At 40.4% G+C, this 15,012-nt stretch overlaps 1 protein-coding gene and 1 long non-coding RNA gene across 3 annotated transcripts in view; one reads left to right on the top strand and one right to left on the bottom strand.

The window, feature by feature from the left end:
* jupa (junction plakoglobin a) overlaps positions 1–15,012 on the bottom strand; it is a 24,059-nt gene extending 9,047 nt beyond the window's left edge. Inside the window, exons 1-5 of one of the 2 annotated variants that reach the window (XM_028016440.1) lie at positions 14,790–14,932; positions 3,835–3,884; positions 2,104–2,271; positions 1,764–2,017; positions 1,378–1,616 (exon numbers count right to left, since the gene is read on the bottom strand). In XM_028016440.1, coding sequence (XP_027872241.1) covers positions 1,378–1,616; positions 1,764–2,017; positions 2,104–2,271; positions 3,835–3,847 — 674 coding nt within the window. In that variant the 5' untranslated portion in view covers positions 3,848–3,884; positions 14,790–14,932. Of the gene's footprint in view, positions 1–1,377; positions 1,617–1,763; positions 2,018–2,103; positions 2,272–3,834; positions 3,885–14,789 lie in introns of both variants that reach the window. The other variant, XM_028016439.1, reaches the window with a different exon arrangement.
* On the top strand, positions 3,891–13,029 carry LOC114144014 (uncharacterized). The gene is made up of 2 exons (XR_003595379.1): positions 3,891–4,344; positions 5,780–13,029. It is a non-coding gene; the product is annotated as an uncharacterized LOC114144014 (long non-coding RNA).

The raw sequence follows: 15,012 nt of genomic DNA, 5'->3' as shown, positions 1-15,012 counted from the left end.
TGCACTCCCAACCCCGCAATTAAATCTAATAAACTGGATTTTTTGCATTTTGTTTCCTGTCCTGGTTACTGCCGATGGAACTGAGGCAGTGGCTAAATGTTTTACAAACAATGTTTCGGTGCAGGGGAAATTCTTGGGAAGTCTTGACATGATTTCATCTCAAGAATGGGTGCAACATTTAAGTTTTAAATTAATCTCTGAACGGACTCAACAACTCATATTGTTGCTGTGCCGTCTGCGACTTTATGCCAGCTCCACCTGTATCGATAGTCAGCGAGCAGCTTTTTAAAAAAATGCATAAAAAACAAATAAATGTAGTCAGTTGAGTTTTGAGTGGAAGACTTGCAAGACATTTTGTAGAATTAACAAATTTGTGTTTTCACCACCAATATGAGTTTGTAAGCCCTTACAATAGCACTAAGCTAAAGAGAGACTGCGTTGGCTGCATCAGTTTTGTGTCTGTGATGGCGTCTCGGCTCTGCCCGTTGTTCCCAAATGTCCTCAGCCTGATCGAGCCTCGCAAAGAACGAAGTTAAACCAGTAGTCATTACCTTTTATGACATTCAAAGAACTGCCCTGCATTTATGAAGGAGCAGGACATACAGTATCTTCTGTATGTTTTATTCTGCATTGTATTATGAGCCAAATTCTCAAAGATGTGTATTAAAACTGTGTGGAAACATACCATCATTAGTAAGATGCAGGTTTCTTAAAGATTACAGCTGTATGTGTGGAGCGGAGTTTAGATCAGGCCTAAAAAAAAAAAATCCAACCAGACCTGGTTCGAACCCATAGGCATTGTGTCCAAGTAAATTAGTAAACCCGACATAATTTAATAAAGATTTTGCTGCTTTCCTTTTTATTTAAAAGCAGAGCAACTTCTCCTGTTTTTAGATTTAACATCTTCCAGCTCCATCTTGTCGGTTATTGTAACCACAGGGTGAGTCAAGTGAAAATCATCTGGGATGTGTGACTGAAAGGAGAACATCTCTGCAACTGCTCCAGCAGGACAGAGCTGTGTTTGTTACAGCCTGATTAACTTCTCCACCCTACTCACACACTTCCTTTCCTCAACAAGCTAAACTATCTACTCCTCTATTTACACTAATAAGTAGATAAGTAAAACTTTTTGTGGTGCATTCATGTTTGGTTTCCCTTGTGCTGTACATCAAGCAAATAATTTTGGCCCAAACTTTTGGGTCGGGCTCAGGCCATAGATCTAATCTCAAGTGCTGAGTGGGATATATCCTGAGCCAAATGATGTAGCTATGAATAGTTTATGTGATGTGCCGTCAGGACTTTATAGCAACTCAAACCAGGTGTGTGTAGAAAATGAGGACTAAAGAGCGGGACGTGAAGCCCATTTTCCAGCAGTACCTGAGCATGCGGACAAGAGCGGGGATGCCTCCTGACTTGAAGATGGCGAGCAGGCCCTCCCTCTGGTGGGACAAGTTGTGGAGGATGCTGGCTGCCGCCTTGGTGGTTTCCATATTGTTTGAGTTCTGCAAGGCCCGGACCACCGCCGCCACCATCTGAGGGGACTGCATCAGGGCGCGGCGGGAGGCCTCCTTATGGGTGAGCTGGTTCACAATCTGTGCCGCCTTGCTGACCACCACCTGTTTAGAGATTAAATATTTAGGGAGGGGAGAGTTTTTATTTGACTGTTGCAATGCTAGCTAATATTTTTTGATGATAAACAAAATGAACCAACAAGCCAGATCACAGTGCGATTTAGCCTGGCTGCATGTCCCCGTGTTTATCACCTGATCTTCATCGTTGAGCAGCTTGGTGAGCTCCGGGATGGCCCTGGTGGCCAGCTCGGCATCGTCCTGGTAGTTGATCAGATGGATGATGGCCTGTTTGAGCATCTGGGAGGGCTCGGCCAGCCGCTGGACATTGGTCATCTGGGACGGGTCTGTCTGGGTCGACAGGATGGTGGTGCTTTCTTCCATCGACTCGGGGAACATTGCAGCCCGAACACGCTGAGCTCTGCTCAGTGTGTACTGGGTCTCCAAGTCTGGAATACAGCAAGCGGTGGTCAAACTGACATCGAAGGAGAAATTTCCACAAAATTGGTCATTTTTTACGATTGCTTTGTCTCACCGGGCTGCTCTTTGGTGACAGTGGTGGTTGTGACATAACGCGTGGTGGTTTTGTAGTCGCCGTCATCGTCTCTGATGGTGGTGGCCCCAGACTGGATGCCCGAGTCGTGACCGTAATATGACTGATTCCACTCCTTGACCTTTACCATGCCACTATCCATCTCACTCACTGAAAAACACAAAAATAGGAAGAGAAGATCAGAAATGGTGCAGGTACATTTAAATTCATGAAATCAGATCCCTTGGTTGTTTCAGACCGAGAGAGGTTTATTTCTGCCGATGGCAGTAGGACCACACTGAAGAGGCAGCGGAGCTCCAGTTTTTCACTGATTATCTGACTTGTTATACTGTCATGACTTGGTGACAGTTTTATGTTTTATAAATGAAATGTTTCAATATGTAAAAAAATATATTTTTATAAAAGCTGCATGCTCCAACTTGAACAGAAATCTAGCTACTAGATTTCAGAAATCTTTGTTTCTGATGCCAAGCTGAAGTGAGAACACTAAAAACAAAATTATTCAGGATAAGAAAACTTATCGTCAAAGAGATTATTGACAACATTTCAGCCTCCATGCTATCAGAGCCTTCTCTGATTAAAGAAAAAAATTATATTTTACTTAAATTTGATTTGTTAGTCATCAACCATTCTTGAACACAAAGTTGTTTCCAAAAGATGACCCTTACGCTAATACAAGAAAACAATAACTGAACTTTGGACATGTTATAATTAAAAGCCTGTCTCATAAATAGAGCCATAAAAGTGATCCTAACCTTTAAGATATTAAATAAAAAAATTATTTTGATAAAACTCAAAGAATTATTTTGTCTGATTTTAACTTTGTTTATTCCTCAAGAATGTAAATCTAGAGATAATAACGGCAATAATTTTCTGTCAGTTTTAGAGGCAGAGTGTCAAATGTACAAATGCAAATGTTTATTTCCCAGTTTGAACTGGGAAATAAACGGCAGATTTCCATCAAAAACGGCATTTAAACATCTCAATCAGTTGTGATACAGAGCTCAATCTGGCTAGCATACAATGTAATGAAATTTTATTCTAGGGTATAATTGCAAATGCACAAAAGCAGCAACATACTGAAATAAACACACACAAAACAAAAGAACAAAACTTGAGTGTGGCACTGCAAGTTTTAAAAGAAATACTTTATTGTATTTACTGAAACATTTTTTCAGCTTTTGCAAACCTTCCTTCAGAGGAAAACTTGATTTTTTTAATGTTTCAGAAAAAAATATTGTATAATAATTTAGTAGATAATCAACTAGTTATCTGGCAAGTTAAGGAACTTAATTCTACTAATTGATTATTTCAACAACAGATTTTGTTCTGTGTTGGTTTATAGCATTTATTCTATTTAATCACTTGTGACCTGGAGACATCAGATACCAACATAAGAGAAGATTTGCTTTTCCCTTTATTGCAGTTTGAGAAGGTTTAAGCGACAAACCTCCAAAAGCCGCAGGATGGATCTCTATGATGCTAGAAAAGGTGACAATGATTTCAGAAATGACTAAATTTGACATAAAATTCAGGCCATCTTAAAGCATTAGATGAGCCAGACGAAAGAGGGAAACCAAATAACAACAATATGACGTGACTGTGAAAAGAATGCAGTGGATAAAAACGACAACATCACTAAAACAGGCAGCGAAGAACAGAAATGCAGAGAAATTATATACACACACAAAAAAAAGGGGCTGAACGACTTACTGTGCATCTCCATCCTTGTCCGTTATCAAAGGAGCAACGACGGAGCCAACCTGAAATATGCAGAGAAATAAAATAATGATTTCCCCAGATTTCCTTCACTCCAAATGATCAAGACACATCTGACTACACGCCCATCCTTTCATGAATTACTAAGCATTCTGGCACACTCTCTGCCTTCTTGCACAAGCACTGTCGTTTTGCTTTCTCGTCTGCCACCGTGACAGATCCCGAGACGGACCCTCCTACCCTGCAGCCAGGCACTCTGACCTGAAAACGACAACACAAAGCAGCAGCAGCAGCAGCAGCAGCAGCAGCAGCAGCAGCAGCAGCAGCAGCAGCAGCAGCAGCGTTGTGGTTCCAGGAGAAGGGAGGGCGAAGTGGGCGGAGAAACAGCAGCATGTCAGAAATTCTCAGCACCGACCTTTAACCCCCTGGTCCCCACCCAAGCAGCTTGAAGCAGCCTCCTGCTGACGTATGACGCCAAAACTCGCCTGTCAGGTTTAGATTCTGGTAAGCCTGAGTGTGTGTGTGTGTGTGTGTGTTTGTACAGTGAGCCGACACCTCGTCGCCCACAAAACATGAGAAAACACTAAATACTTCACGTTTATGTTCTTTAAGATATGTTCATATAGTAATCAAAACACAGTTTCAAGCAGCTACAGTTGTGTAATTACCCACCAACCTCTCTTCAGGTTGCATATTTACAGTTACTTGCCAGCTCATGCTCATTCTACACACCTTGACATCATGTAATCATGCTTCGTGCTACATTAGTTACTCAAACCAGATACAGCTTCACTCTAGTAAGTTGTTGAATTTGTGTGCATTTTGCAATAAAACCAATCCACCCCTTTGTAAGAAAAAAAAACAGTGCAGTAGGACCTGGACCAGTGCATACGGTCTCCTAGTCAACGTAAGCGTTTTCTCTTCGTGCGCTGAGATTCTTTGTGCAACGTCTTTATTTTCCGGAGTAAACAACCACTGTCGGGCTATGGTCGCCACATTTCTGCAGCTCAGATGACATTCACCACAGAAACTCCCTTGAAAATCTGCATTTATAATAGCTGCCTGCCACTGGCTGTGACACATAACTAACCGGCACAATGAATACACTGTGCTGCTTTCAAGTGCTTTCAGATGTTTGGCTGTTACAGACGGCTTTGTTAGGCAAATTGCCGGGCCACATTGTGTGCGTGTTTCATGATGGACTCAAGGTATACAAAGATTTCAAATAACAAGACAATGAATTAAAAAAAAAAAAAAGCTGTTGCGAGACATCTGGTTTTAGCACGGCAGTAAGAATCTATGAGAATCTTCCATTATTACAACCAATAAAACAAGCTGACAAATGTACATAATGTCTAGCTGCTGCGTTGGCAGAGGGTGAGCTATAAAAACAAAGTCAGGGTGACAGAGTGATCAAAGTACAGGAATTAAAGAGGACCGAGACAAAGATTGTACAAAGTCTCAGTTCTTTTTTGTACTGAAAGTTGTTCAGTGATGTGTTCAGAATTTGGGATATTTTTAAACCTAATAACTCCCTCCTTCCTTGTTCTTTATGATGTTGTTTATTCACTAATGTTCTCTCAAAATGAAAAATCTTCCCTAACCTGCAGAGTTTATGCTGAAACACAGGCCATCCTGGACTTTTTTGGCAGTAGAAGAGGAGAGGGAACTGAAAACAAAATGTTTCTAATCATTTTTATTTGCAAAACAGAACCATGTGCTATATTCTTTTTACTTCAAATGTGTGTGTTAGTCAAATCACATAAAATTCAAATTAAAACCACCGAAGTTTGTAGTTTTAACCCTATAAAATGCTTCCGTGTTTTCTACAACACATGCACCGTTCGCCTTCCCCTCCCCATCCTCCACATTTCAGAGAAAATATGTGATCGTTTTGTAATGTTTCAACTTGTTTCTTTATCTCTGTTCACTTCCACAGAGATCAGCCACTCAGAGTTTCAGCTGCAGTGACTCTGGCATGATATCCCCACAGGACCAGGCCCCAGAGGATTGTCTGTACTTGCAGCTACATGATGCACTGACTCATCAAGCGTCTGCTGACGGCTGCTCTTACAGTCAACATTGACGCTCACCTTTCCAACAGGCGCAGCTTCAATTTACTGAAAACATCCTCAATATTCACCAGCCGCTAATAGAAATCAATCGATTGATGCTGTGAATAGCTCTTGTTAAAGTTTTGAAAGGCTGTTTTAAGCATTGTTTCCCCCCCACACAGCATGTTGCCATTCTCTGGAAATCAGGGAGAGTATTTGGTGCTGCTTTGTTCCTCTTAGGCAAGGCAGCGGGTTCAGTCAACTATTGCAGTCTAGTGACACGCCCTGCTGATCGCCTTGGCAACATACGCGGCTCTGTTTTGTTGAAGGTTTCATCTCCTGGCCCAATTCATGTCTGACACTGCAGACATTTTGTTTTATTTTTGATAAGATTGCTAAACTCTTACGGAAAACCTTAAAATCTTTCTATGATAAAAAGATTTAAAACGGAAGATTACAGTAAAAAGTAAAACTAAGAGTTAATCTGGGCTTACGTTTTATTTTCTATTCGTCCTGCTGAGTTTCGAGTCTTATCAGCCAGTTTATAGTTAAATGCTAGGTCAGATTGTAAACTTCACACTGGACTTTGCTCTCTTCTAGTTAATAAGTGATGCCTTCTTTTCACTCGCACTTCTTTACCACCAGCACTACAACAGTAACACAGGGGCCTAGCTTTGGAAGAAACCCGCATTTCATACTCAGCACCTCCCACCCGTCTTGTTAGGCAACAGAATAACTTCAGGAGGCTTCTTCCCAAAAAAAAAAAAACTGCCTTCACAGTAAAACCAGGAATGCGCATCCGTGAAAAGCTGCCAGAGAGCAAGTTGCGACAGACAAAGCAGACGTGGACACTTTCCAGCTTTCGCTGCTGAAACACTAGTGTGACATTCCACGCTAACGCTGCATATTCGATCTGTCTGAGAGCGACGCTTCTGCTGCAAAAACCAAAAACATCTCTCACAGTTTCACCACTTTTATTTTAAACTCCTCTGACTCAGCCGTCACGTCAAAACTGCTGAAATGATCAGATAAGAGGACGTCTCTGCTGTGACAAAAGGGATGAGTAAGGCTGCTGTCAGTGGTGAGAACATGCAGTCCTGCCCCCGTCCCACAGGCGAGTCAAACAGGGAGTGTCTCCAGAGCAACAACAGGTTCCCGATAAGGGTGTGGCAGAGGATTGCGTGGGTGAAGGTGAATACACCTTCAGGGAATATCAACATTTCCTAGCATCTTAAAACCATCCCAGCAGATCTAAACGTTGCTGTCCTAAGCTCTTCTTCGTATCACAGCAGGAATAAATCAGGTTTTAGGGCCCCCGGGATGAACTCTGCTCATATTCCAGTCGTATTCCTAACAAGCTCCAAGGAGTTTGTGCTGATCTCTTATTTAGGTTTAGTCCTTTCTGACAGGCAGGGTGGTAAGAAAAACATTTGAGATGTTGCTCGTCTCTCTGGTAGACGTTATACACTTGCTTAAGAGCATTAGGCCCACACAAATCTAATAAAGCAAAAAAGTTTTAGGAAATACGCTCATTTGTCTTTTTGCCAACAACTACATGAGAAAACTTACCCCTATTTGGACTCGCTTACAGGCCAGCAGCCAACTAGGCTACCAGAGATCAGCATGTCAGGGGGAAAAAAAAGTGAAAGCTTCTTAAAAACAGGTCATTTTTACTCAACTGAATGCTAAAAATATTTGCAGGAAAAAAAATGTGCGCATGTTGTTATCCAATACACATTCAAGTAAGAGGATCTTGTGTCTTTGTTGTTTAAAAAACAGGAAAAAAAGTCTTTTACCCCATCTGGTATAAATCTGATTTCTCACAGACTTGCTGGTTTTATGTTTGGACTGACAAGCAAATAAAGCAGATTATTGAAGCACACATCTGTAAAGCTTCTTGCACCATCTGGATCAGAGAACTACAGTGTGCGACATACAGGCCACCCGCCACATCATGAACACCCCTCTTAAAAGGCAACCCAAACTCCTTAACAACACCCAGGACTTTAACAAACGTCCGGAACTCTGTGTCCTATCCTCCATGTTGTTCAATGTAGGAAATGTACATTTTGACCAAAATACTTTAACTTAGGCCTATTATTGGGATACATTTTCAATAAACTTTAAAGTGGATTTATAGTATAAATTTTCACATTTTGCTGAAGCATTTTTAATGTCTGTTTTGGCAAAAGTACATTTTGGTTAGATTTACTGATGTAAAGCCACTGAACTGCTAGTTTTACCACAAAATTAATCTCTTGTGCACTACATAGCTTATTAAATGTTAAGATTTTACTGGAATTGCAATACTAAAGCTAGCATTAGATACAATATGTCTCAGCTTAGGCTACAAAGCTGCATAGTTTGATATTATGTTCAAACTTTGTAGCTGCACTTTACTGTCATGTCATGAATGTTGTGCACTATGTAGCAAATCATAAAAAAATACAGTTGAAACTTGAAACGTTAGACTGCTACTGTTCATAGCTTATTAGCTTGTATGGCTTGATAAAGTCAACAAACATAGTTCAGATTAACCATTCAACTTCTGTGCAGTATTTCAGTACATCATGTGATCCGTGGATGAAAATATATATATAAATATATATATTTTCTGGTTTTCTTAGGTCACAAAGCTGTATTGTTACCAATCCATCCAGTGAGAACTATTTTTAGTAATTTACACAACTCTTCATCATTTCCCCACAGATTTTGAAGTCGTCAATCCCAGCAGAATAAATCCTAACATATTATGTACTAAGTCCACCTGGATGCCAAGCCACAAATTTCTCGTCTTCTGCTTGGACAACAGTAACTGATCAGGCTGTCAGGGCGCACAGTTCGCTATGAATCAATAAGTGAGAATGTGAGAACAGCTAATGGATTTAATGTGGTGGGTGACAGGAAGTGATGGACAACCTTATCTGACTCACTAAAGCTGTTAGTGTGATCAGACAGAGGAAGTTTGTTTAGAGAAGTTAAACTGCTGCTAATTACTATGAAACAGGCACAAAGTCGCTGAGACATTTGTCTAAGCGCCACAAGCACAGATAAAGAGGCCCCGAGCTTGAAGGGTGCATTTTTAGAGTGTTTTGAAGTGACCGTAATGTCGAGTGATAAAGCCAAGTCCATAGCAGTGCCAGGTTTAACCCTTCATATCCTCAAAAACAGCCAACATATTACGGCAATTTCCTTTGGCAACATTAAACTGAATTAATCTAAGCTGCTTATCTGGAAATAAGCCAAACAACTCTGTCGACCACTGACGGGAAACAAAATGGGCAGCAGCAGAATGGCTGAGAGTCCTTGTTCTGTCAGTTGATTCACTGCCGCTACTTTAATGAGTCAAATTAGGCCAGTGGATATAGTACGGTGGCTGTAAACTGGAGCGTAGCTGTTTACTCCCTCTGGGATCTGACTGTGAATCAAAGGAAATGTGAGAAGTCTCTGAGGAGGTGCCTGAGCGCAGACCAGATTCACATTACACCGACCTGATAACAAGACGGAAGGAGTAAAAAGGGCTCATTTGCACAGCCTGCACCGGAATAAAGTTCACAAAACAAGGAGAAGATGCATGTCCACAGACCGCAATCTTTATCAGAACCGACATAAAGAAAACGCCTGAATATTGAATACATAGTCATTGCTGGGAGATTCAAGTTTTTCCAGGCCCCTTTTTGAATTTAAAAGAAGGGACATCCCCCCCATCCATGGTGTTTGGCTGATGTTAGGAAGGAAGAGGATGAACTGACAACACAGAGAGTGCCCTGTTTTACTTTGTTTGAGACTGAGAGGAAAAGAGTAGCCACATTGTCCCACTGACTTCTGCTATATTGAAAAGGAAACTACTCAAGAGTTCCCCACTGGGTGCAAACAAAAAGCGGACTGAAGCACATCATGATGGCTCTGTGTGTTCACAAGCCAAGCTTAGTGCACAAATCTGCAGCCAAAGCCCAGTCTGAAGGCCTGCGAGGGGAGTTTCATTTTGAACTGTCAATGCTATGAGTTAGAGTCTGCCTGAACTCTGAGGAAATGCAAAAGATAATACATTTTTCAGGTAGTAGGAGGAATGTGCTGCTTAGGATACCAGGGCAAGGGAATGAAGAGATAAGAAAGAACACAGAAAGTTTGTCAAATACAAGTTCAACGACTGAAAAAAGTGTTCAAAATAAATAATGATCTTTTTAGTGAACATAAAATCACATGTAATCAAGTAACAACGACCGCTTAAAGTACTTTAATGATCTCAAAGGGAAATTAAATTTTTATCGACAAATCCACAAACAAATCATGAGCCTCAGTCCCTATGACATTTAGAAATTACTTCCTGTTATTCAGAAATATCCAACAAATACTCATTCAGTAACAGTTTGAGTTGTAGCATGTTTTTAATGGCTTTACTGCATGCAACTGTGGAAAAAAGAACAATCATGAAAATCCTCTTTAGGGTCAGTAAGGAGCAATAGTTAGTCTTAAATATTTATTTTTAATTTTAAAGCTGTGTACACTATTATTAATAAAGTTAATGTTAACCCAAATCAGCTCAGGCATGACAGCCTTTTCCAACTGATAATGTGAGAAACCACATGATGAAAAAAGGATAGTTGTTAAAACAAAGCAACATTTTATGGATGCTAGCACTAGCATGCTAAGGTTATTAGTTTGCTAAGCTAATGCCACAAAGTCACACAGTCCATTTGGATCTGTGTGAAAAACACTGGTACTGCTTAAGCATGAACCACATGATGAATTTAGTGTGCACTCTCAAGTGAACATAAAATTATACTTAAAACATCTAATAAACATTAGTGTTAGCATGCTATAGCTAATGGAAATTAGCTGTAGGTCACACAGATCCTTTGACCAAGGTTATGAAAAACCTCTGTACTACTTTTATAAATGTACCATATCATTAATTCATGTGGAGTGGCTCTGAAATCAAAGCCAAGTTTTAAACATTTAATGTAGCATTAGCAAACTAAACACACTTGAGAGAGCTGTACAGTCGTTTTCTATCTATGTAATTTACCATCTCTGTACGCTACTTTTCTTGTGTTATTATAAATCTGTAGTAGACCATCTAGAGGATGAACAATTACAGTTGTCATACATTACAACTAAGCCTACGCAAATGTTAAAATTACATCATTCACTTCAAGGAATTAAACCCTGACTCAGAGTCCCCCCCGTTACCTCCCATGTATTTTCTGTCATACATTCATCACAGTTTCTGGATTACACAAATGTCAAGTTGCACAATTTTCACAACCCATGACTTCCTGGGAGACTTAAAAAGCAATGGACAAAGAGAACAAGACCAATGCTTCACATTTTTTTCCCCAAAAGGTGACAAAACAAATCTGAAAGCAACGCAGTCTTTTTTGTGGCGCTATCTACCAAGTAAAGCTTCCCAGTTGATTTCTTTCCGTTTCAGCCACACATCCTACCCGTCCTCACTCTTCTCAATATCTCATAGAAGTGTAACAGGGAGGAGGCGTACAGAAACAGCCACAACCCAACAATCATCCAACAGTGAAAACATTTCTCTTCAATCAGACGTGGAATGTAGATCCCTCCCTCCTCACCACAGCAATGAAAAAAATTATCAGCAGTAATGTTTTCAGAGGAACAGCAGCAGAACAGATACCGTCGGGAAGCTGCGGGACTCATGCATGGTTAACTCAGGCATCTTTGCAGAGACATGACCTGAACCTGGTCGTACTCAGCGTGGTTTTTAAAACCGCCATGCATAGGGGAAAAACAACAACAATGTTATTGGTTAAGACATTTGAGCAAGTGACTTTTGATTCAGCTAACTGCTGATGGTAAATAATTGCCTTAATGACTTGTTGGCTATTTCCAACTGTACTTGGTAAACAATATACAACTGTAAGAAGAGAATGAGTGTCAGAAACAGCAGAAATCTGTCCAATGAATGGGATATTTTTATGGAAAAACAATTAGGTTATTGATAATGATAACAGAAGCTTTAGATAGCTTACAGTCTGTTCTTTTGTCATTTTAAAGCAATAAAAAGAACATTTTGATTACTTGCTGGCCCTGCTTCAACAATAAAGAACAGCAAAGAAAACCATAATAGTTTTAAATATTTGGACTGAAAGCTCCATTGCTAAATAAATATTGGTGAAAGGCAAATCTATGGACATTTTATTAGACTTTTACCGCACTAACCTCAATGGAAAACCCTTTGTTGTTCCCTCTCTATGGAAACGCTAGAATGCTTAACACGATGCATTCAAAGACAATGAGTGGGGTGAAAAGCTGTAACTGAGCCTGTGGAAAGTTCAGCGTTGGGCATCACTGGATCCAGACAGAAGCGGGTCCAGATCCAGGAGAGACAAAAACATAAACCAAGAGGCCAGGATATAAGACTTTCACTAATCCCCTTTAAAAAGTGTAATGTCCACTAATGTAGGACAGTATCAGGGTATTAGATGGAGGGGGCAGGGATTAGCACTATGTATCCACAGATGTAACAGCGAAATCTACTGTAAGTCACCCCCTGGGGACATCCAACCACCATCCCACCCTTTCCCCCCCGAGGACAGACAGGAACAGCTTTCCAAACCTGCCCCTGTCTGGTGCCGAACTACGAGCCAGATTGGCATCAACCAAGAGAACCAAGTCCTGTTCAGTCCTTGGCACACTAAGCGGCTCCAGCAGGAAACTTTCTTTCAAACCCAGCAGGATATCACACACATGTTGGCTCTGATCCAGATGCGTTGTAATGACTGGCGATGATTCACAGTCAAGAATAATAAATGATACAATTACAGTTAATGATCCAAATGTCAACGCGGCAAACACGGTTGCAAATTAAAGATGTGCCGGCACAAGTTTAAGCCATTCTTAAACAGTCACAGAAGGTGTAGGGCACCTTGGGTGGACATTAGAGTTGCATAAAACAGTAGTCATCACAGGATAGTGTGTATTGCCAAGGCCTGTCTGGATGTGGTATTTTGAATTATACTCTCAATGCTGGGCCTTCGTGCTGTAATACTAGTAATGCTTCAGACCATGTGGGAGGAAGTTAATGGCTCTTAATGCTGACACTGGATGTGTATCTTTAGATGCTAAAGCACTTTGATAGTGGCGGTGGACGTGGATATGAAAAGTACCAGGAATGTGGACTTAGAAATCTATAACGTTACTGCAATTTCCAGCAATTGTATGATAATTTCCATTTTCTTGATACCATGCAGACCAAATTGTTTGTTACTCCAACTGACAGCCAAAATGCCTCGTCTTTAAAAAAGAAAGAAAGAAAGAAAGAAGAAAACCCACAGAAATCAGGAGAGCATCAGCTAAATTACCTCTGATTTCATTTTACAATGTGCTGGTAATTTTGCAGCTTTGGTCATCAAGTACCTACCTATATTTAGCACAAAAAGAGGCCAATGTTTCTTACTGATGAAGCGTCAGTTCCCCAACACCCCTTGGAGATGTTGTATGGTGACCTTACAATGAACTGTACCAACCTGGGTACTCACCAAGTATCAACTCATTCCTGCCCTGGCGATGGTTTAGTGGTCACATATTGACCTGTTTGAGCCTTGGGGACATTTTACTGACTAACCTTCAATTTGGTAGCTAATCTGGCAATTACTGGTTAAGAGAAATTTTCTATACTTTCCTAAAAGTCTACTTATGAGTGCTCCCTGTCAACAGGAGGTCACTAGTACTTAATTTGATTTAATCATAATACGCCACACTTCATGAAAGTTATCTGGGATTCACCCAAATTTACAGGAACATTTATAACTTAAGCCTAAATGGATCAAATAATAAAACTATAGAGGCAAATAGATTGATCTGCAGTGGTAAAGCAGATGATGTTATTGTTATATACACTAGCCTAAAACATTCTTTGTTTTCAGATTTTCTCATAAATGTTTAAAGTTATCTTGACAAATAAAAAGGTTTTAAAAACGTGGAGGACAGAGTTGATATTTAAAGAAAAAACTCTTTCAGAGAAGATGAAGAAGAATATTGACCAAGGCCATTTTAAAAGGTCACACAGATCCTTTTAAAATGGATTTCATTGAAAATTATTCTAGAAAAAAAAGCAGAGATAAATGAAGGCTTGCAACGCAAATGAAGGGGTGGGTTTTAGTGTGGTGTCTTCTTTCAAATGCCTGATCCAATGAGCTTTCAGCGAGAGAGCCAACATTACACAATATCTCTCTGCACATCCAAACTAGACTTATTTATGTTTGGCACTGGGAAAAACAGGCAAGTTAACATGTAAAAGTTTTTAAAGCAAATTACTGGAAACTAAACTTATTTTTTCCCACACACTATATCGAATATCTCCAAGTTTCTTCAAAATAGTGATCAAGTGGATGTCAAAAATACTCCGTAACCTGTACTTATCATATTATTTAAGTATAAACGATCGAAAACAAACAAACAAAAAACACCCCTGAAGCCTCTGTGGATGTCTTGACTGAATATTCCCTACATTTCCCGACAGAGGTAGGACTGATTCAACCTCACCTGCCACTTTCGGACGCGAACATACAGTAAACGCGCATAAACCAAACGACATAGAAATGTAGACAATTAAAATATTTCATAGCTGATATTTTGCTGCGTAAAATCAACTTTAAACGCCACTAAACCTGTGGCCGCAGCAGACAGAACAAGATCGTAGGAGTTCAAGGTATGCGGAAATGAACTCCAATATGGATTTGTAACCAACAGAAAGTGAGTTGTGATAATACGACCCTAAAATAACACAAACACATTTCTACACGTAAAAGAAAAACTAAATGCAAGTTGTTTTAAATAAGCCCACGCACAAACAAAGGCGGAGATATGGGGGGAAAACACACTGGGAGCAGTAAAACCAATAGGAATGTGATTGAATCTTACCTTTAGAAATCACACAATAGATTTTCAGATAATCCCAGGCCGGGGTCAGTTCTGGGGGACACTTGTTCGTCTTTCTATAGACTTCTCTCCCCCTACAAATGTCGCTCGTCGACAGCGGTCTGAACAAAAAACGTAGTGAAAGGAGCGTCACCTCGGCCAGGCTCCGCCCCTGCATGGCGCGACCCCACCCGGCAGGGCTCTGCTCCATGTCCCCACCACCCCA

The sequence above is a fragment of the Xiphophorus couchianus genome, chromosome 5 (genome assembly GCF_001444195.1).
Source record: "Xiphophorus couchianus chromosome 5, X_couchianus-1.0, whole genome shotgun sequence".
In the NCBI taxonomy this organism is placed as follows: domain Eukaryota; kingdom Metazoa; phylum Chordata; class Actinopteri; order Cyprinodontiformes; family Poeciliidae; genus Xiphophorus; species Xiphophorus couchianus.
The sequence above is the reverse complement of the archived record's forward strand: the minus strand, read 5'-3'. Positions and strand labels throughout refer to the sequence as shown.